The sequence below is a fragment of the Sturnira hondurensis genome, unplaced genomic scaffold (genome assembly GCF_014824575.4).
Source record: "Sturnira hondurensis isolate 20B ecotype Veracruz unplaced genomic scaffold, ASM1482457v3 Scaffold0010128, whole genome shotgun sequence".
Taxonomy (NCBI): domain Eukaryota; kingdom Metazoa; phylum Chordata; class Mammalia; order Chiroptera; family Phyllostomidae; genus Sturnira; species Sturnira hondurensis.
The window spans coordinates 23,268,117-23,289,944 of NW_028082759.1; the positions used below are offsets into that span (position 1 = coordinate 23,268,117).

At 42.6% G+C, this 21,828-nt stretch overlaps 1 protein-coding gene across 2 annotated transcripts in view; it reads left to right on the plus strand.

The window, feature by feature from the left end:
• SCLT1 (sodium channel and clathrin linker 1) overlaps positions 1–21,828 on the plus strand; it is a 96,612-nt gene that overhangs the window by 45,678 nt on the left and 29,106 nt on the right. The window contains exons 12-18 of one of the 2 annotated variants that reach the window (XM_037058522.1): positions 1,892–2,069; positions 5,834–5,932; positions 9,007–9,078; positions 12,983–13,057; positions 14,724–14,869; positions 15,984–16,176; positions 20,654–20,850. In XM_037058522.1, the coding sequence (XP_036914417.1) occupies positions 1,892–2,069; positions 5,834–5,932; positions 9,007–9,078; positions 12,983–13,057; positions 14,724–14,869; positions 15,984–16,176; positions 20,654–20,850 (960 nt within the window). The remainder of the gene's footprint in view (positions 1–1,891; positions 2,070–5,833; positions 5,933–9,006; positions 9,079–12,982; positions 13,058–14,723; positions 14,870–15,983; positions 16,177–20,653; positions 20,851–21,828) is intronic. The other variant, XM_037058523.1, reaches the window with a different exon arrangement.

Genomic DNA, 21,828 nt, shown 5'->3' on the forward strand with positions numbered 1-21,828 from the left:
TGTCCCTGTGGGAGGGGTGAGTCCACCTGCTACAGGTGCTTCCACTGAATGAGAGGGAATGATGTCCACAGAAATCACAGAGTAAGGTCTTAAAACACCTTAAAACACAGAGCCTCGCAGATTTGGATTAAAAAAATCAAAGCCCAGTAATATGTTGTTTTGGAAAACGGCTAAAACAAAGAGTAAATGAACTAGAACAAAGATCTCAAGTTAGATTGACTGCCTTCTGCTGCTGGCAGCTAAGAACCCAGACTAAATTAGTGACAGACCTTACTTCATTTAGAATTGAGCAAATGCACTGATAACACCACAAAAAAAGTGTTTTAAAGAGAGGAATGCAGTAAAAGGTAGGCTGACTCCTATCACTTCCAAAGCCAGGAGAGCGGTGGGGGGGAGCACGGGGTGTGCCAGGGCAGGGACGCTTGCTAGGGTATGAGGAGTCAGGGGAGGGAGGGAAGGGGCCGGGAAGGGAGAGCAGGCTTCTCGGAAAATGCCTGAGAAGAACAAAGGGAAGAGCTGTCTTAACCAGAACATGTTATTAAAGAATCAGGCGTAGAAAAATGAAAAACATAGCAAACGTTTGAGGAAATCTAGGAGTTTACATGAACAATCTGTGGATAAGGGAGATCATCTTCATAAAAACTGAAACCTGAGAAGATGAAAACGTTGTCAGATTTATTTGCATTGAAGTAAAATTTCGAAGTGTGATAGATTCCCTACATAGGGTTAGTAGGCACCAACAACAAAAAGTGAGTTTGGGAAAAACATTTGGGGCCTGCAGGACAGACCGAAGGTTAGTATCTTACCATTCGAAGAGTTCTTATAAAACAACCAGCGAAGTAGATAACCTATCGGGAAACATAGGCGTAGGACATGAAGAAAAGATTTAAATATGGCAGTTGGCATGTCTAGCAAACTTTTAAAAATATGATTAATGCCTCCAGTAACCAGGGCAGTACAAGTAACAGTGAAAGGCAGTTGCAGCCACCAGAGCAGGAAGGGAAGGAGCTTTGGGGCACATCGCTGGGGAGTGTCTGCGAGATGCTGTTCGGTGAGGAACGCAGGCACAGGAAAAGTGGTCTTAGTCTCAATAACAAAAAATTAGGTTTAAAAACCTGTGGAATCGATGTGTATATACTGTGCTTATGTATTTGTATGTGTTATATGTATATGATTCAATGAACTTGGGGAAAATATTCAAAGATATACACTATTAAATTAACTTGGATTATCTGGGTAGAGAGTAGGAACTGGGAGCCAGCCAAAAGGAAAGGGGGAAAAAAGGCCATGTAAATGGAAATAACAACTCATTCTTTAAGGGTCCGCTTCACAACATTATCATGTAACTATACAATACACTGTGATATTACCAAAAGTGTAACATAGAATCTAAGTTTCGAGGTATAGTCTCAGCCCCACTGCTCATTCGCCATTCGAGCTTAATCAAATGCCTAATCTCTATTAAAGTGGGTTTCTTTGATTTTCTTTAAAATAGGAATAACAAAATCTGTGGTACCAAATCTTTGGGTTAATCAAATGAAAAAATACATGTGAAAGTAACTGGAATACTGTTATTGTAATAGGTGCTCAGTAAATACACTATCTCCTTCCTTCCCTTTAAAAATATTTAACTTGTAGCCCTGGCACTCAGTGTGCTGAGTGCAGGCCTGCAAACCGAAAGGTCGGTCGCCAGTTCAAGTCCCAGTCAGGACACATGCCTGGGTTGTGGGCCAGGACCCAGTTGGGGGCATTCAAGAGGCAACTGATTGATGTAGCTCTCGTAAGAGATCAGTGTTTCTCTCCCTCTCTTTCTCCCTCCCTTCCCCTCTCTCTAAAAAGAAATCTTTAAAAAAAGATATTGAACTTTTACAATGTGATTATTAATTTTTAGGTTATGTGTAGCAATTCAAGAAGCCAACCAATTAAGAGCAGAGAAAACACATTTGGAAAGCCAGACCAGAGACTTACAAGAAAAGTACAGTGAATTAGAAAATGAGAAATATGAAGCTATTCTAAGAGTCAGAAATAGCATGCAACTCTTAGAGGAAGCTACCCTACAAAAAAACCAGGTAAGAAAACTAATTAACATGTTTATTAAAAAATAAAATACTGTTTGCCCATGTAACCTAATAGTATGGGAATTTATAACTACAGAAAAATCACATGAAAATGAAATTGCTATGTTCTCCATTGATAAACACATGTCAGTGATAAGACTTAATATCATGGCCATCTCAGAACCCACCTCCAGCCACCTGTGTCCAGCCACACTGGGCGCCCACCACAGGGACATTCCCTGGTCCCCACCACCATTGCTGCTGACTGAGCCTCCAGCTACCAATATCGACCACCATGGAGATGATCCGGGCCTGCTCTCTTTCCCCCACGCAGCTCCGTAGCCCGCCCCTCAGCCCTCATCAGGGTGCTTTACCAGCCTTCTTGGCCACAGAGCCCAACCCACAAGCGCTGATGCCTGCACCTCTAGCCCTGCGTCCTGTGTGCTGCGCCTGAAATGGTGGGACCCTGCCGCTCCCACTGCCACGTCCCTCACGAGTGCGCCAGAACTACCGCCAGGAATGCCAGGCCGCCCTCAATAGACACATCAGCCTGGAGCCTCATGCCTCCTACCTGTACCTGTCCATGGCCTTCTACTTCGACTGCCAGGAAGTGGCCTTGAAGCACTTCCCTGTCTTCTTGTGGCAGTGGAAGGAGGCATGGGAGCAAGTCCAGACGCCGGTGCAGCTGCTGAACCGGCGAGGGGGGCGCACATCCACCTGGGCGATATCCGAAGGCCTGACCCATGCCCCTGGGGCGTGGCTGGAGGGCCATGAAAAACACTTTGCAAATGAGAGGATGGTGGACCAGAGCCTGCTCAAACTGTTCCACCTGACTACCATCAAGAACCACACCCACCTGTGTGATTTTCCTGGAGCATCACCACCTGCACCAGGATATAAAGTCCATCAAAAACTTGGCAACAAATCTCATCCATCTGCCCAAGCTGGGGGCCCCGGAAGGTAGCCTGGCGGAGACCCTCTTTGGCAACCTCACCCTGGGCAACAGCATGAGCTGAGCCTGGGCTGCCTTATTGACAGCCAGAGGGTGACTTCCTCTGATTGCCATGCAAAGCATGCGTATTGCCATATTGCCCTTCAAAGGTTCACTTAAGTTTTTATGTTTGAGTGTCATCATTACTTCCAAAAGTTATTGTTTGCTAAATACATAAAGGTGTTTCATAGAAAATTTTTTAAAAGACTTAATATCATAATATTTGATAAAATGCCAGCCCTCTCCCACAACTGACGTGTGCATGTCAGACTTTCCTTCCGTCTGCGGTCCTCGAGTGACTGGTCTGCACCCTGCAGTCGCAGACTCCAAAAAATCCGCTTCAGCACTTCACTGCCGGGGTCCCTGTATTGTAGTCAGTTGAACCAGATGAATCCTATTCATCTTTATTTCCCCTTTATCACCCACACAGTTACTCTAATAGACCAGAAACACAAATGACAGAAATTAAATTTAGCTGCAGAGATTTATTAACTGGAGCCTTTTTGTCATTGTTTCCTTTAACGCTAACAATTGATGCCCAGCTGTCACATGTCATACCTTGTCCTTCACCGCTGCCCTGTGAATGGTATATAGTTTACAGACATCATAAAGGACGTGCTTGTATATTCATTTTAGTGTTGCTGCCTTCCTTATGTGGAGATCATCAATTAAATCTGTCATTCGTCTAACCAATGTTTATGGAAGACCTGTTACATGTGTAATACCCTACTGGGGAAAATGGAAGCACAAATAAAATGCTTTATTTATGTTTTCCTTTCTTACGTAGTAGAGGGTTTTCCAAGAAACCTATTAAACATGAAACAAACTGTAAGCTGTCTATTAAGAAGCTAGTAAAAGATTAAAAGACGTAATTATCCAAATTTAAACTGCAAAAATGCTAATATTCCCATCTGAATTCTGCCTCTTAGAATGGTTGAAAGGCACAAAATAGACATAAAATGCTTGGGAATTTCTCTTAACACCTAAGTTAGCTTTAAAAAACATTAAGAGCAGGACAAAACTGTTCCCCATTCCCCTCTGAAGCCCAGACTGGGGGCTTCCCTCGCTCCAGGCTGTAAAGGACAACCGTTTGTGTAGAGCACATGCAGGGAGGGTGGCAGTAGCACCCCCTGCCTGCCTCTCAGGTCTCCTCACCCCAGGCCTCAGTCCGCAGACCCTCGAAGAGGCTGCTTATGGCTACAGTGCTGAGCGCCCTTTTGGCTGACTCCCTGAGTAACTGTCAGAGGGTTTCTGCCTTCGGTTGCTTGTCCAAGAAATCCTGGAGTCTTTCAGCCCATTGTGCAGGCAGACAAGGACAGCCTAGAGCAGATCTCTTAGGACGCTTCCCCCTTTCGTCGGTGGTTGGTTCTCCCCCAACAAGGCTGTCACATCAGAACAGCTGTTACTCTTACTAACTTACCTGTTTAAGCAGGAGGGGATTTATTAAAGTTTTTTTTTTTAAGACAGAGATGGGAATGTGTGTGTTATCTTTGGAAGATAGTAGGACCCAAACACAGGGCCACTTGCTATGTTGTAATTTAAAAGAGAGAGATTCAATGAGGCGTAAAATTGGAGCTGTTCTAGGCTCAAAATGGTACTTGGGCAAGGGAGGTATATTTGGGAATTGTCGGCATATAAATGATACTTAAAACCATGAGACTGGATTAGCCCACGAAGGATGGACGTAGATGGAGGAAAGGAGCAAGGCCTGAGTCTCAGGCCGTCAGACAGCGAAGAGGCTGAGAGGAAGGAGCAGCAACACAGACGGAAAAGGACTGACCAGTGGGTTGGGAAGAAAACCAATACTACAGTGCACTAAAAGCCCAGTAAAAAAGTAAAACAGGGGGAAAGCATCCAGTATCTCAATTTAATCTGTCAGATTAAATAAAATGATTGCTCAGAATGGACTCCTGAGTCATCAGTGGGGATCAGAGCTGCTGAAGCCTGAGTGGGGTGAGTGAGGGAGAAAGCACTGAAGACAAGCAAGTGCAGCTGCCCGAGGAGCTTTGCTCCACGGGAAAGCAAAGGACTGGGCAGGACTGACATCAGGCTGGGCTTATAAGACTATTTTTCAGGTGGGAAATAATAATGATTGGAGGGATGGAGACACATCAAGAGTCCTGGCCGGTGTGGATCAGTGGACTGAGTGCCAGCCTGCAAACCACAGGGTCACCAGTTCGATTCCCAGGCAGGGCACATGCAGGCCAGGACCCCAGTGGGTGGCACATGAGAGGCAACCACACATTGATGTTTCTCTCCCTCCTTTTCTCCCTCCCTTCCCCTCTGTCTAAAACTAAAATAAGTAATTTTTCAAAAGATACATATCAAGAAGACAGAGCAGGTCGTCTCTACAGTGATTGAGGTGTGAGATGACAGGAGACTTGATTTGAATAATGAAAACCCAGGGAAATACGAGGGATTTGTTCAAGAATGTAATACCTGGACTTGATGACTTATTTTTATATAGGGACTGCAGGAGAAGGAAACTTCAAAACTGATTCTAAGATCTCCAGCTATAGAGATGGAGAGTGATGGCCCTGGCTGAAATAAATCCCAAAGTAAAAGAGTACATTTTTTGTTAGGACAGGATCCGGTGAGCAGGTTAGCGGAAAGTGTCACCGTTCGTAACTTAGGGAGGCACTCCAGGTGGAGAGGTCTTGGGCGTTTAGAACGTGATGGTTGCTTTCAAGAAGGTGGTCAGTGGGTAAGCTTTCACCCATTTATTATGTTCTCGTTATTAACAGTGAAGTGACCCATAATAACACCGAGTGATTGTTTTCTGCAGGCTCTGCTTGAGGAGAAGCAAAAAGAAGAAGAGTTGGAGAAAATGAGAGAGACATTTTCTCAGGTTGTTGAAGATGCTGCCGTGAGAACCAAAAAGGAAGTAAGGTGTTTTTAATTACACTTAAAATTTACAGTTTCACAGCTTAAGATTAAGTACTACCTAAGTTTTTGCCGTGGGGACCTAACTTTCAGCGAAATGCATCACTTATGCCAAGTTTCAAATGAAATTCATCTCCGGATAGTAGCTCCTAGTGTTTGTGTGGAGTGGGCCGGCGGTGGAGGGCAGGACAGCAGGGGAGCAGGAGTTAGGAAAATAGTGAAGATTAACTTTCCTGAAGTGTAAAGTTAAAAAGAAGGCTCAAAATGAAACTTAGAATGCATACGAAATAGGAAGCCTGTTATTTGCAGTATCTTAGAGCGTCTGAGGACTGGTGAAATCCGGCTGAACCTGTTACTTTATTAGAAAAGGAACTAAGACCACTAAGGGGTCACTGACTGACCACTCAAAGGTACGTACTAACTGAAGCCAGAACATAGGCGAGCACCTTCTCCCTGTCGTACTGAGCTCTGCTGTTTCGGTCACATCAGGCTGCTGCTTAACCCGGTCTGTGAATTGTGTGGTCGTTTGCTATTCGGTTTTCAAGACTAAATCTAATATTTTTTGTGTTAAAGTAGTAAGTTGTTTCTTGGTTTGAATTGTGAGGCTTATGAAAGTTAAAACTGTCTTGGAAATAAAAGTTTGCTTTTATCTAAAGGAGACAGCAATGAGATACATACACTTGCTTTCCTCCAGTTTAGACATGGATCTTTTTGTAAGTGGTGCGGTAAATTCTGGTAGTGTAATGTGAGTTCCGGGGGAAGAAACCACAGAAACCCATTTTGAGACGAGAAGACTGAAATGTGGAGTAGTTAAGTAACTGGCTAAGGGCTCTGCCTCCAGGAAGGAGTGGAACTGGGATGCGAATGCAGTCCCCTGGTTCTTGAGCTGTACTCTCAGTTACATTAATTTGTATCTGTTTATTTTTGGAAATGTTCAGACCCACACAAGGGTTCAAAGGCTGTACAATGAACACTTCTTTACTCCTCACCCTGATAACTCATAACACGTTGCAAAATCCATTCCCTTTTGCCAAATATTCAATTAGACTATAGGCATCATAATACTTTACTCCTAAATATTTTGGCCTCTGTCTCCCCAGAAAAAGGACATTTTGCTGCACAACTACACTACTATTACCATACCTTTTTAGAAATCCACATTACTTCAATATAATCCACAGTCACATTTCCCTAAAATATTCTTGGTTTTTAATGAAAACCCATAGCTGTTTGGTTTTCTAAATCCAGGATCCAGTCCACAGTTACATGCCATGGCATTTGGCTGCTGTCTCTGTAGTCTTCACCAGTTTGCCACAGTGCCCTGCCTTCCCTGTAGAACCCAGGCCGGCTGTCTTTTCGAGCATCCCCGTCTGGGTTCACGTGACCGTCCCTTCCCGATGAGGCTCAGGTCACTTCTGCAGAGCAGTGTGCGCACCTCCTCCTCCAGCAGGTCGGGAAGCTGAGACGTCAGGCTGTGCTCGGGTGGTGCCAAGCTTGTCCACCGTAAACTTAATCGATAAATTGGGGGAGATATTTGAAGACCATGCAGGTAGTTACCCTTTTCCACCAAAATCTTTCATGGAGTGGTTTCGGCATTCAGTGACAATCGTTGCCCTAAATAAGTATCAATAAGATGACAATATTCTAATTCCATTATTCTTTCTGTATATGTGTGAGCTGTCATTTTTCAGTAAGGAAGTACCCTGCCCTATTTTTTAATATCACCACGGGTTTGCGAACATTTGTTATTTGTTATGTTATATTGCCATCAGTCTTTTTCATTCCTAAGTTGTCTCCCTGAGCCCTCTTGTGTAAGTGATGTTTCTCTCTCATCCTGTACTTTTCCTGCCTCAGAAAAACTGGAATCAGCCAGTTTTTCAAGAAGCTTTGGTTGTAATTTTTTAGCTTGACATTTTTATCAGAGGCAAGATTTAGCAAAAGCAGAAATTTGTAGTATAATTTTTACTGTAATATGTACATTAAAATGCTTGCCTACATAATTATAGACTATCTATGTAATAATTAACATAAATTATCAAAAGCTAATACCCTTTTCCTTTAAAATGAGCTCCTACCCACCTGAAGGTAATATAATATTGTATGTGTGTCAACCGTATTTTAATTAAAAATAAACTGAATAAATAAATAAATAAAATAAGGTAAGTTACCTTACATAGGAGAGTTGGATACACTGTATATTCCTCCACTGGATAAAATACAGGTGTTAGCTTTTTTCCTACCTAGATTTTTCTACAAGCCGTATTATTTCTCACTGAGGTAGACTGAAGTAAAGCCTGGTTTTTAAAAGCTTCACCAGTTAAAGAAGTGTTTTTATCGAAGTACTCATGATATGAGAAATCCTCTAATTAATTTTCTAGTTCTAAAAGAAATTCACATTAATTTTATGGTTGATGGAGGTTATCTTTTGCATGAATCCTTTCGTAATCTCTGTAGTTTTTCAACTATTGTGCTCTCTATATTCAGTCCAAACCTTTCTGCAAACTTGAGGTTTTCAGCTGCCCCCTAAAATCAAGTTATCTCCCTGTCTAAACAGTCTTAATAGGCATCTGTGTTTAACCTGTTATGTCTGTTGAGCCAGACAGTAAGGAAATTTGCAGAAATGTGAAATAATCTCACTCTTCTCAAAATATTTTAATTTTAGAAGGTATGCTTACTTTTTATAAAAATAAATTATTTGTGTTAACCTGTAATAACCTTAGTTCTTGTTATTTATGTAGGGGTCAATAAGTAAATACTTTGAAACTTTTTCAGTTTTCATTTCTAATATGATAAGTTTCAACAGAAAGAACCCATCACAAACAAAAGATCTTGGTTTTTACGATGTAAAAGGGTCCTGGGCCCAAGTGTGTGATGCGGGTTGTCCTTTGCCTTAGTCTGTCTCCTGCCTCTGTCGCAGTACATTCTGGACTCTAACCCATCAGGCACTCACTTATCTTTTACACCCTGAAAGTTACCGCTTTATTTTCTATCAAAATTATTATCTTAATTGTGTATATTGGATATTATTAATTCTTACTGTAGACCTAAACTATTCATAAATGTTTTAATTTGCAGATTACAAACACAAGAAAACTTTACAATATACAGATTTCTCGACTAACAGAAGAGCTTTCAGCCCTTCAGATGGTACGTTAGAAGACTGTGTTGATTTTGCTTCTGAGGTGGCTTATTTTATTTTTTTTTAATTTTTATTTATTTATTTATCTTTAGAGGGGAAGGAGAGAGGGAGAGAAACATCAATGTATGGTTGCCTTTTGTGCGTCCCCTGCTGGTAGTTAGCCTGCAAGGAACCGGCCTGCAGCCCAGGCATGTGCCCTGACTGGGAATCGAACCGCGATCGTCTGGTTCGCAGGCCCGAGCTCAATCCACTGAGCTACACCAGCCAGGGCCTGAGGTTGCTTATTTTAAAAGCCAAGGTACATATTACTGGGCATGAGTTCATTCAAAAGGTTCTTTTTAAGACAAGAACGATGTTAGATGATTTTAAAAAGGAGTAAAAAATCAGTGTAAACATGTTATCTGCAGTCCTGGAACTCACGATCAAGCAGGAAGGATGGGTGGCATTTACACGTTTTACTCTGATACCCAGTGCTGTTGAAGCAGCCCGATGCAGCCGCTGCCACACGCTGGGTTCACATGCGGGGCCTGGGAGAAGGAAAAAGTATGCGTGTGAGTGGGAAGGAGAAAAAACAAGTTTCCCCAAAGAAATGATTACCTAAGGGTGAGTGGGCGCTGGGGGAGAGCAAACACAGTATTTGTGTGACTAGAGATGGACAAAATAAATAAATTTAACTTGAAGATTAATGAAATGGAATCTAAGGAGCTTGCTTACAGGGGAATAAACGCACAAGCATTTCCAAAATTGGGAAGATCCCCGAGTGATGTTTAATCACCCCTGAAGGAAAGCCGGAGTCTTTTCCTCATTCTGGGCACTCTGTAGCAGACAAAGTCACCCGTTGTGTGTAGGTCCTGAGACCAACAGAAACAGGGAAACTGTTACTTGTTGTTTGTTTAATGCCGTTTATTTTAAGGCTATAGTAACGTTAGGTAAAATTGATGGGGTGCAGTGTGTCCAATTAGTGATGTTTAATCCTCTGTGGTTTTTCCATTTTATTTCCTCTTCCCTCACCCTGCTATTTTGCATGTTCTCTTACGTGGAGTGGTTTAGCTATCAAAGGATTCACAACTTTGAGGAAGGTCCTACCTGAGTCTGGGATTATTTAACGGACTGTAAACTCTAGAAGGACAAGAACATTTGCCCTTTCTATTTTCCCAAAAGAACATGTACCATTTAAGACCTGCTGGGATTTTAACTTTTACCTTTGTAACCACCAGAGCTATATAAACTCACTTTAGAGTAGAAAAAAATTATAATTTCAGATTATTTCAATGTATGTTTTCTTAGGATTTATAGTAAAAAAAAATCTAATATATAGCTAAGTGGATTTTTCTAAAAATGTTAAATATTATGTGTTGATTCCATAGGGAAAACGCTACTGACAGAAAAAGTGTTTATTGTTGTCTGTGTGTATGAGTTTTGTTTTTCTTGTTTGTCCATTTGTTGCTTTCAGTTTTCTATCCCACATATGAGTGAAATCATATGATTCGTAACTTTTTTTTTACTTTTTTCACTTAACATGATATTCTCAAGGTCCATCCATGTTGTCACAAATGGCAATATTTTATCTTTCCTTATGGCCAGGTAGTATTCCATTGTATACATCACCTCTATAAATTCAATAAAAAGAAAGGGGAAATGTGTTTAAATTAAACATTTAGAAATACATTTAAAGGAAGACATGTTCAATTACTTAAAAAAAAAACATGATTTTCTCAGGAAACTCAGGCTGAAGACTGAGAAAAAAACATTTTCAAAAAACAGAAGTCTGTTATCCAAAGTATACAAAAACTCCTAAAACTCAACAGTAAGAAAACAAATAACTCAATTTTAAAAAAATGGACCAAAGATTCTAACAGACACATCACCAGAGAAGACCTACAGGTAGCAAATCAGCAGATGAGAAGATGCTCCAGGACACAGGCCACCAGGGAAAGGCAGGCTGAAACCATAGCGAGAAACCACCCCTCCCCCCCCCCCCCCCCCCCCCCCCCCCCCCCCCNCCCCCCCCCCCCCCCCCCCCCCCCCCGCGGCCGGACACACCCACGAGCCTGGCCCAGGCCCAGAACACCGGCCGGCGAAGATGGGGGGCGGCGGGAACTCGTTCGTTGCCAGTGTTGGTGAAAAATGGTGCAGCCACTTTTAAATGTGGTTTGGTGGTTTGAGGATATTTTAGAAAAGTGAAGGCGCCCTTACACATGCCCCAGCAATGTCACTCCACTTCAGGTACCCAAACATGTTGAAACCTGAGGTCCACGCGGAAGCCTGCACGTGACTGTTTACAGGAACTTCTTTCAGAGTGCCCCAAATTTGGAAGCAACCAAGACATTGTTCACTGTGTGAATGGTTAAATGAACTGTGGCACATGTAGACCATGGAATATTATTCAACACTAAAAAGAAATGAGCTGTCGAGCCATGAAAAGACATGGAGGAAACTTACACGCATATTTCTGAGTGAAAGAACCTAGCCTGAAAAGGCTGCATCCCGTGATTCCAAATGTATAACGTTCCGGAAAAGGTGGAACTGGGGACAGGGAAAGAAAAAGATCAGTGGATGTTGGCGGTTCAGGAGGAGAGGAGGACGAATAAGCGCGGAGAGTTTCTCGGGCAGTGAAACTGCGCTGTGTAGTGCCACGATGGTGGACGCCTGCCGCCCTGACTGTCCAGACCCACAGCGGGCACGACAGCAGACGCGCGCCCCCGCGGGTGGTGCCGTATGGTTGTCGGTGCGACGTTTGTAGCGGAGGCACCGCTGCAGTGCCGGATGCTGCCGGTGGGGGCCGCTGTCCATGTGCAGGGGCGGGGGTTTTAAGGGAAATCTCTAACTCCCACTCAATTTTGCTGTGAATCCAAAATTTACCTAAAAACTAGTGTCTTGCCCTGACAGGTGACTCAGTCGGTTAGAGCATCTCCCCATACACCCAGAAGGCTGCGGGTTCCACCCCTGATCCGGCGCGGGTGGGAGGCAGCCGGTTGATGTCCCTTTCTCGTATCAATGCTTCTCTCCCCCTTCCTCTGTCTAAAATCAGTGAACGTATCCGCAGGTGAGGAGAAATCATGCCATAAAACTACCTTTTTCGTAGATTAGCAACTTACTGTATGAACATACAGAACGTTAAAGTTTCATTTCTTATACACTTGGTTCTACCTTATTAAAATATAATAAATTTAGATTACTCATCTGATTTGTCATGCAGGGTTAAAGATCTTCATTATGATCAGAGTTAATGGATTATGGGTCACAATTTAAAAGCTTATTTTAAAATTTAAAAACATTGATAAAATTTATGATAAAGACGATTGAAGATTAATTAGCAGTATACTGTCAGCAAAGCAGGTTCTTCCGAAGCATAATGTACAACTAGTGGGAAAGAGCCACACTCGTTCTCAAAAATAAGTGAATATATAAAAATTAATGTGAATAGCTATTCTTATAATGTTTTTGTTTTTAGTTTTATTTGCATTCACTACTTATCAGTTTTTTTTAATTACATCTTTTAGAATTTGTATACCTGTGTTCCTTTTAATCCACAGGTTATCCTCAGGGCACTGTGCCTGTTTCTAATTGTTTTCTTTTAAAATATGTGATAAGATTATATGAAAAGAAGAACTATCGTGTGCAAAAGGAGTCTCATTTATTTATTTCTTTCTCCCTGCTATCCATTAACCTCACTCGCCCACCTGGTGTGTTTACTTACAAGTCCTTGGCAGTTTATAGGGGACGTGATCTCTGAAACCCTGGGGTAGGGAGGTTGAGTTTGTTTGTTTTGGTTTTCTTTTTTAATCAGCGTGGTCCGGCTGCACGGACGGAGTGAATGTGGCACTCCTGTTCCAAACAAATCCTCTTACTTCTCCATTTTTCTCAAGGATTTACAAATGTATGTATTTACGGTGTGACTTGAATTTATAGGAGTGTGCCGAAAAACTAAGCCAAACTGAACGAGTCATGAAGGAGAAAAAAGCAGTGGAAGAAGAACTAGAAAAGGTAAAAAGGAAAAGGAAAAAATAACTGCCTAAAACCCAACTGCACATATCCGACATCACTGTCTGCTCTCCTCACATTCCCTACCGGCACCCGTAGTTAAGCGTTCTCCTGGGGAGTGTTGCTATTTGCTTGGCGCATATTCAGAATCTGCATTTAAATATTGGTGTTGTCTGCATGCATTTCTCTATGAGCAGAATGGCCACATGATTTGAACTTTTGAATTAAAGGTATACATTTTATGAAGTAGCTATTTTCCTTGCTTAAACCTCAACCCAGTGGTAAATTTTATTTTGTCTATCTTTTTAAATTTTATACTAATTCTTATTGGGTTTAAGCCATCTATAAATATAGCAGGTATATATAACCAGAAAATGATAACACTGCTATAATTTTTACCTTTGAAAGCACAGACTTTTATTTCATAGTTAAGAAAAATATTTACTGCAATGCTATTGGAGAAAAATATTGCAAAAGCCTATGGCTAATTTTTTTTCTTATTTAGATAACTTCTTTTTCATCAGCAGTGAATATCTCACTCCAGGTGCCTTGGGGAAAAGAGGGAAACTGAATCTGATTCAGCACATACTTGCCCAGCATTAAAAAATAGTGAGTGGTAGAGTCAAAGTTGATTTTTTTTTCAAAGAAGAGCTATATCGCATAAAAAGCACGTGATGTATCTGTATTACTGACATTAAAAAATCATAATGTTGAACGTAAAAAGAGTAATTTACAGAGCACACCATCTGGTGCATGTAACCCCACCACTCACCTTCACGGTGGATGCCTTCTCACTTTTCGTCATTATTTGTCCCGTTTAGAGTCCACCTGCTACACGTCAGGCCCTGGGTGAATTTTCAGTGTCACAGAGCATAGGTTAAGGAATAGGCTTTAGTGGGGAAAACCAAAGCTACAAGCTGAAGGACAGGGAAAGGAAAGGGAATTACATCTTTTAGAATTTGTATACCTGTGTTCCTTTTAATCCACAGGTTATCCTCAGGGCACTGTGCCTGTTTCTAATTGTTTTCTTTTAAAATATGTGTTTTCTTTTAAAATATGTGAAGGCAACAGGTGCAGGAGACCAGCTCCCTGCTCTCCCCACGAGGCTCCCGTAGACGGGTGTGTCGAGTCCAGCACTGCACTGCAGGCGGAAGCTGAGCTGGGGTACAGCCACTCCTGCTGGGCATTCCAGCCAAATCCTAGTCTGGCCAGCACAGAGTGGGGCTTTGGAGTCACTTCCAGAAAGTTCCGCTCACTGCATCGCTGAATGTGTCTGTGTCTTTGAATATGCAGATACAGAAGTGACTTGTAGGATCTAGTTCAAAAATCAAAGCAGTTCTCTCTTAAATGGAGACATCTAGTGTACTTTTTTTACTTAAGCTGTTTTACATGTTTTAAATGTTAAAGCCACTGAAATAATTTACAATGATCATGAATAACTTCAAAAATAAGCAGTTATTATTTCATGTCAGCTTTTAGCATTGTACCTGTATTTTATAAATGTAAAACAACCAGATTAATTATTAATATGTTTTAATAGGTTACAGTGAAAACAGGTGAACACACGTTCATGGGTTTTGGTTTCTCATCATTGATTTCAGTTTCTAAACGTGTAATTTCTTAGACCACTTTCTTTGTAAGGTAATACACATGTAAGCCTCTTCTGCAGATTTACCGTGAAGGCAAGGGAAGTGAAAATCTTTACAGAAAACTGGAAGAAATGCACCAAAGATGCCTGGTTGCAGAGCGTTCCAAAGATGATCTCCAGCTAACACTTAAGACAGCAGAAAATAAAATAAAACAACTTGAAATAAAGTAAGGTACTCTCTAGGATTTTCTGTGATAGCACTTTCAGAATGAACACAATTGTTGATAGAGTGCTTTTTTATAAGACTAATACTTAATTATATCTTATGTTAAAAAAAACTTGAACACCAAGAGCTTCTTTTTTTTCCCCAAAATTATTTCTGAAGACTAATTTCTTTAAGGAAGAAAAGAATCAATAGTACTTTATCGTTTTACTTTCACTCTCTCCTTTCTGGCAGTTAAATAGGATGCATATAGGCAGTATCATCCTTACCTTGTCTCTCTGCTCAAAAACTCGGAATCGAGTCATGAGGCTTGATCTGATCCAGCTGGTATTTTGTAAGAATTCTTCACAGACAGTGACATGCTGGACCTCTGTTGGGAACCACATACTGTGCAACTGGCCCTGACCTCAGCATCCTTCGGTGATCATCGCCTAGGCCCACCATCCCATGACAAACTTTATCAGCCGAGGTCGATAGAGAAAAAAAAGATATACAGAATTAATGGGGAACGAGGACCCTGTATTGACCAGGGAATGTTCACAGCATTTGATTACCTGGGATTGAAAAGATAGAGATTTCAAATGAGAGGAATAAAAATTAGCAATGTATATGTTTGGAGGCTGTGTCACCCAATAATTTACTGTAGAGGAAGTTTAAAGATAAAACCTATTCAAATGATGATTAAATAAGTTTATGGAACGAGATTTATAAAACCCATTCCTAAGACATATAACACGAACATATGAAAGAGGTCTTATAATTTGCTAACATGGTCAGCTGATGTCTTTCTGTGGAGCTGATTGATGAAATAAAAGAGTTTTGATTATTACCCGCTTCACCTCTCTCACCACTCGCTTTAGTCTGTCCCCTTGAAGTCCTGTTTACACAGTGGTGCTCAGTGTTGGCAAACATTTGGGGGAGGGTTCACGTACATTTTTTTGCGGGGGTGACAGTTCAGTTTGTCTATTCCTCGTTAAACTTGATGAGTTGGGTGTGTTTTCCCGGCACAAGATGACACTGGGACCCCCCACAGCTAAGTCTACAAAGAAGTGGCTCAGAGCAAAGGGGAAAAGTCTGGACTGTAAGTTTACGTCTCTTTTGTTTTTTTCCTTAATCAGTTCCTCAGAAGAGATATCACGCTGCCAAGAAATGATTCAGAAACTTCAAAGTGTCTTGGAGTCTGAGAGAGAAAACTGCGGATTAGTCAGTGAACAAAGGCTAAAACTTCAGCAAGAAAATGAACAGTTACGGAAGGAGATGGAGGATTTAAGAAAGATTGCTCTGGAGACTCAGAAAAAAGCCAAATTAAAGGTACTTTCTGACAAGTCCGAGTTAAATACGTACTTGTGAAAATCCAAGTATAGAGAATATCCCGTAACACATTTTTAAGGCCGTTTTTTTCTTTCCTGTCACATGGCACTAAATCATAATGCAAAGCATTAACTGGTTTTTTCTGTATGGAAAATACACTCGAAAATGACTGCTTTCACTGCCCACACACAAGAAGTTCTTTTCCAGCCACGGAGGACACTGATATTCCTGCTGCAGCAACTGAAGCAGCGCTAGCAGAACCACAGATTAGTTTGACTTCGCAGACTGCCTCTCTCCCCCTCCCCACTAGCCTCGAGGACTGAACTCTCACACCGGCCGCACGGGGGCGCCCCATCGCTGTGCTCTGAGAGTCACTCCTCGGTGGTCTGAAAAGTCCATGCTAGGAAGAAGGCAAGGGTCCGAGTCTCCCATAGGAAACACCCCTTCTTTCCCTCTCACTTCTCCCCCCTGTGATGCTGACGCTCTGGGGCAGTAGGAACGTGACCGTCCATTTCAGGAGACTCGGGAAGCGCGGGGGTGTAGCATCAGCATGTCGCCGGCCCTTCCCATCCAGTGAGACTTCCATACAACGTGGCATTACCTCTTCACGTTGGGCCGGCGATGCTGGCGTTTCACTTTGGGTTTTGTTATTTGGGGGGCTCATAACAGTCACCTTCAGCCATGTTGGTATCAACATACATTTATTGAATAACTCCTATTACCAGTATTAGACCCTGTGTTTACTGATAAAACCTTGAACTCTGAAAAAGAGTTTGAACTTTATGCTTTAGTCAGGGAACAACAAGGGAAGAGTTGTACTAGAAGATAGTAAGACTTTATAAAGCTACAGTAACTAAAAACTTAATCAACATAAGAATAATGAGTGTGATCAGTGAAACAAAATAGGGTCCAGGAAGAAACCAGTCTTTCCTAATCACCTCATTGTGATAAAGACACTACTGCACTTCATTAGGGAAAGAATTATCTTTACAATAGATGATGCTAGGTCATATTTTCAGAATAGTTGACCCTTATACCATACATGCAAATTAATTTGAGCTGCCTTGTATACCTAAATGCAAAATATAAAACTGTTGAGCTTCAAGGAGAAAAATCTTCACGTCCTTCAGTAAGAAAGAATTTCTTAAACAGAACACAGTAATAATCATATGAAATCACAGATGAATTGGATTTCATTAAAATTGATGAATGACATCAAAAGACACCAAGAGAATGAAAAGTGGACGAGAGTACTATAATATGTACAACCAAAAAAAGGACTCATGTTCAGAATATAAAAACTGCTATCAATTAATAAGTAAGTTACTAATAAGGAAATAAGAAACATCTCATCGCCATAAATGGGCAAGACTTAAATAGGCACTTTATAAAACAGCATACATGAAAACATGTTCAATTTCATTATTTATTAGGGAAATGTAATTAAAACTACAATGAAGTACCATTACATACCCACCAGAATGGGTCAAATTTAAAACCAGTATCTAGTGTTGACAAAGTTGCAAAGCAACTGGAACTGTCACACGACACTGGGAATGCACGTTGGAGCCGCCACCATTTACAGGATGTCGTTAGGGTGGACTCACGTATGTGCCACGCCAAGTAATCCTGGCCTCACACCAACAGAGAGAGCACTTCTGTTCTCTGCAGGGAAGGGCCCACCGGGAGAAGGCAGGGAGACCATAAATGCTTATTTCCTGGCCAGGGTTCTGAATTCCGTCATTAGCCGGACTTTTGTTACCTATACCACAGTCCTGGGGGCTGTGACCCTCAGCCTTACCAGGTCGCTGCAGAACCAGCACAGTGATCGGAATTATATCCACTGAAGGATCTGGGGCTTGTTTAAAGACTGAATTTTGGCATCTAATCGCCATTGTTTATTCAGTCAAAGCTGTGCTTTGACAACTTCACTATGTTTCAGGACCTAAAGATAAAGTAGTAAACAAAAAAAGATGTGGGCCCCACCCATAAACTTAAAATTTGCGTGGAGGGGCCCACTGTGAACGTCTGCTTACAAACCGATGAGAGCATTTCAGGAAGCGCACCGAGCGCGGTGAAAGCCCATACAGAGGGACCTGGACTGCCTCGCCAGGGAGAGAATCACCGACAGAGCAGTAACTGAGCTCAGCTCCGAAAGTTGAATAGAGGAACGGGACCCGCCCCACAGTGTCCCCTGGAGGCACGGATGAAATGAGCCCACCAACACAAGATCTGCTTGGGGAGAAAAGGCTGCCTAATCTCTCGGGAGAAGAGCCTCCAGGTCCTTCCTCCTGAAGCTTTTATCGAAAGTGATACATGCAGGGGTACACAGCCTGCGGGCAAAGCTCACCCAGCAATGTCTAAAGGCCCTAGTTACAGAAAACAGATATTGGCTATAGATAGCAATGAGGAAACAGAGATCTGCCTCAGGTCAGGGTCCATTACATCTGCCTATGCCAGGGGGTTCTTAAGGCGTGGCTCATGAGACTAGGAGTCCATTCCTTCTGCTTTGGATTTCGATAACAGATTCCTGGGAACAGGGCTACACAGAGCAAAGCAAGCCCCACAGGTATAATGCATTCTTTAGCCTGATTTCCCACGGGAGCCCTCAGTGCTGGCACCCGTCACGCCTGCCTCCCAGCAATCCCAGCGTCTGGTCAAGTCTTACAGGCCATCATTCAAGGCCTGGCTTGCACAGGGCTACAGTTCCCAACGCCACACAAAGTGGTCCCCAGCAGAGTGACTAACCTAAGCAGAAGGGAAAAGATTTTTCCATGCTAAGGGAGTGGGGGAGGGGACCCAAGAATGGGAAGGCATTATGACGGAAACGGAGAAAGAAGGGCCACAGCGGTGTGACACAGACTGGCAGACACAAGCAGAGACCAGGTCCCAAAGGGCCCTGGAGCGAACAGGTTTTCCAGGTGGCAACAGGCACTTAACCTGGGAGGTAGAGTTCTGACACTGTGTAGATACATAGATCATTTTTTAATACATATAGGAGAGAGACAGAAGTAGACAATTCCCTCCTGAGATATCAGAATCATGGCTTCTCCAGAGAAAGTGAAGGTTAAGGCAGAGAAGGGAGGGGAGGATATTGAAATTAAATTTTCAGAATCTAATAATTCAAAAATTACTAAAATAGCAGGAGTCAGGGGCCTCAAGAGGCTTGCCCAGCAGTAATGCAGTACAAAGCCAAGAAATCAATCTTGTTTTCCAGTGCCTATATTCATAAAGTCATAAATTTCTACCCCTACCCTCCTTGAGAAAGCAGATGTGAGCATGCTAGGAAGCCCGTGGCACTGAGCAGGGCACTGAGGACAGGCTGTGTGCCATTTGCCCCCATGAGCCAGGAATTCTGCTAGTGGTGGGTTTTCTCTGGTGTCTTTCCACCTGATAAGGTTGGGGCGCTGGTTCATTCTTTTCTCAGCTTAGAAGGAACCTTATTTAATGAACTAGAAGCCACGCCAGCCAGGACCATTTTCCAAGCACATTACCTGAAAATACCACAAGGTAGTTATTCTTTATAATATTTCTTCAGGGCAGCGAGGTAAAGATGTTCTGAGAGTGCACCGAAGGTTTTCCCAGTCGCCTGAGGGTGGTGATGGTAGTTTCACTCCCCAGGAATGCAGGAGAAGGCCATTCATGACATGCCTCAGGGCGTTAGGCTTTGTTCTCCGACTGGGTCGCAGTTGAGAAAACATCCAGGGTGTCCCAAGAACATTTGTTTGTATGCTCATTCTGCATTAAAAGGTGCTTGTAATGACACACATTACCCAGAAATATACTGAACTTACTTCCATAGGAGATTCTCAAAATCATTCTAGTCTTTTTTCCTGAAAGAAAAACCCATTTTATACTGTAACTAAAATGGTAAAGGAATTAATTCATTTATGTAATATTGACTTTGTAAAGCCCTGTGAAAGACCGTGAGGCGGAGCTCCTGAGTTGGTGGGGGGCGGGGGGGGGTGCTTGGAGAGGGCGGGGGAGCTCACAGCCCCCACATGCCGTTCCTTGCCCTTTGTGTCTCCTCCCTCTGCCTGTTCCTGAGCTGCATCCTTTATAATAAACCAGTAAATATTTTTTTAATGGCTCAAGTAAAAACACAACTCTCAGTGACTGCGAGCATGAACATTTTTTTGTGGATTATGGCAACAAACGTAAAAGTAAATGATGAGAGCAATTTTATATCACAGAGGATACTTTGTTACCACTGGCACTTTAAGGTGTTGGGGAAAGTGCTGCAAAGAATTTTAGTCCATCGTAATTCCGGTTTCACTGGACGTTTACTGTAATACAGAGTAAATTTTCATTTGTGATAAGGACAGATCGTAAACTTAATTTTTATATGGATTACTCGTCTAAACCTTTATGGGCCACAGACAGCACAAGGAGTGATCCCTTTTGTGTGTGTCGTTGGTCCGTACATCCCTGAGAAGAACAGAGAATAAAAAGGCTCCGTGTCCACTGTGTTGCCTAGGTCAGTACAATGGAACATGAATTTTCGGTGAAGGAACACGGGTTTGAGGTGCAGCTGAGGGAGATGGAGGACAGCAACCGCAACTCCACCGTGGAGCTGCGGCGTCTCTTAGCGACCCGGCAGAAGGCGGCCGACAGGTGGAAGGAGGAAACGAGGAGACTCACGGAAAGCGCCGAGACTAGAATCAGTAATCTGAAGTAAGTCCGCTGTTCGCTGTTGGATGTGTTTTACAGAGGAAATTGACCTTTAGTTTACGGTCTGTGCCCTAATCTTTTTGTAAAAATGTGTAATTCCGGACCTTGCACTTACATTTTTTATTCAGAAAATGTTTATTGAACTACTATAAAAATATTAAGCTTAATAAACCAACACTGGCATTGCCTATTTTTTGCAAAGTTTATGCATACTCCACAAAATACGATTTTTGATTGGACGTGGCAGTTTAGAATCTTAATACTACTTTCATATAAGTCTAGCATAATAATGTTCTGTAACTGCAACACAATCTGTCCTGTGAAGATTAAAATGTTGGCTCTCTGGGCCTTTGAGAAAAAGTTCGCTGCCTCTGCCCGGAAGAACTTAAGCTTTTGTGCTGAATGAGTGGGGTGCCATAGAGCAGGCCCCCGCCCCAGGCCGTGCACGGCGTCTGTCACGGCCTCTTAGGAACCAGGCCATGAGCAGAGCTCACCTGATTGCCGCCTCCTGTGTCCTCGTTGTTGTTCCCCTCCCCACCCTCCCCTGTCCCATCGCCATGTAACCGTCCCTGGTGCCAGAAGGGTGGGGGAGCGCGGCTGTAGAGGGCGGTGAGCCAAGCGGTGAGACCAGACGTGCATGTCCCACAGACAGACCGCGCGGTGTGGGGCGCTGCGAGGCTTTCCAGGGCTCGGCGACCACGGGTGCACCAGTGTGGGCCGCTTTTCCTCCCTGCAAGCTCACGTTCAAAATGGCCTCAGAACTCTTTGCTGTATTTTCATCTTTTGAATGTTTTTGAAGTGTTGTGGAGTTTTTAATGGATTGGTTAATTTGAGTAACCCTAATATGCCTTTAGTGGATAAAAATATGGATATTTTAATGGGGTATCCCTTTAAAAATATCCCACCTCACCTAGCACAGCAATCGATGATAATCTGTCTTGGTGAAAACGAGGCTTTGGACAGCTTTTTTCTTACACAGAC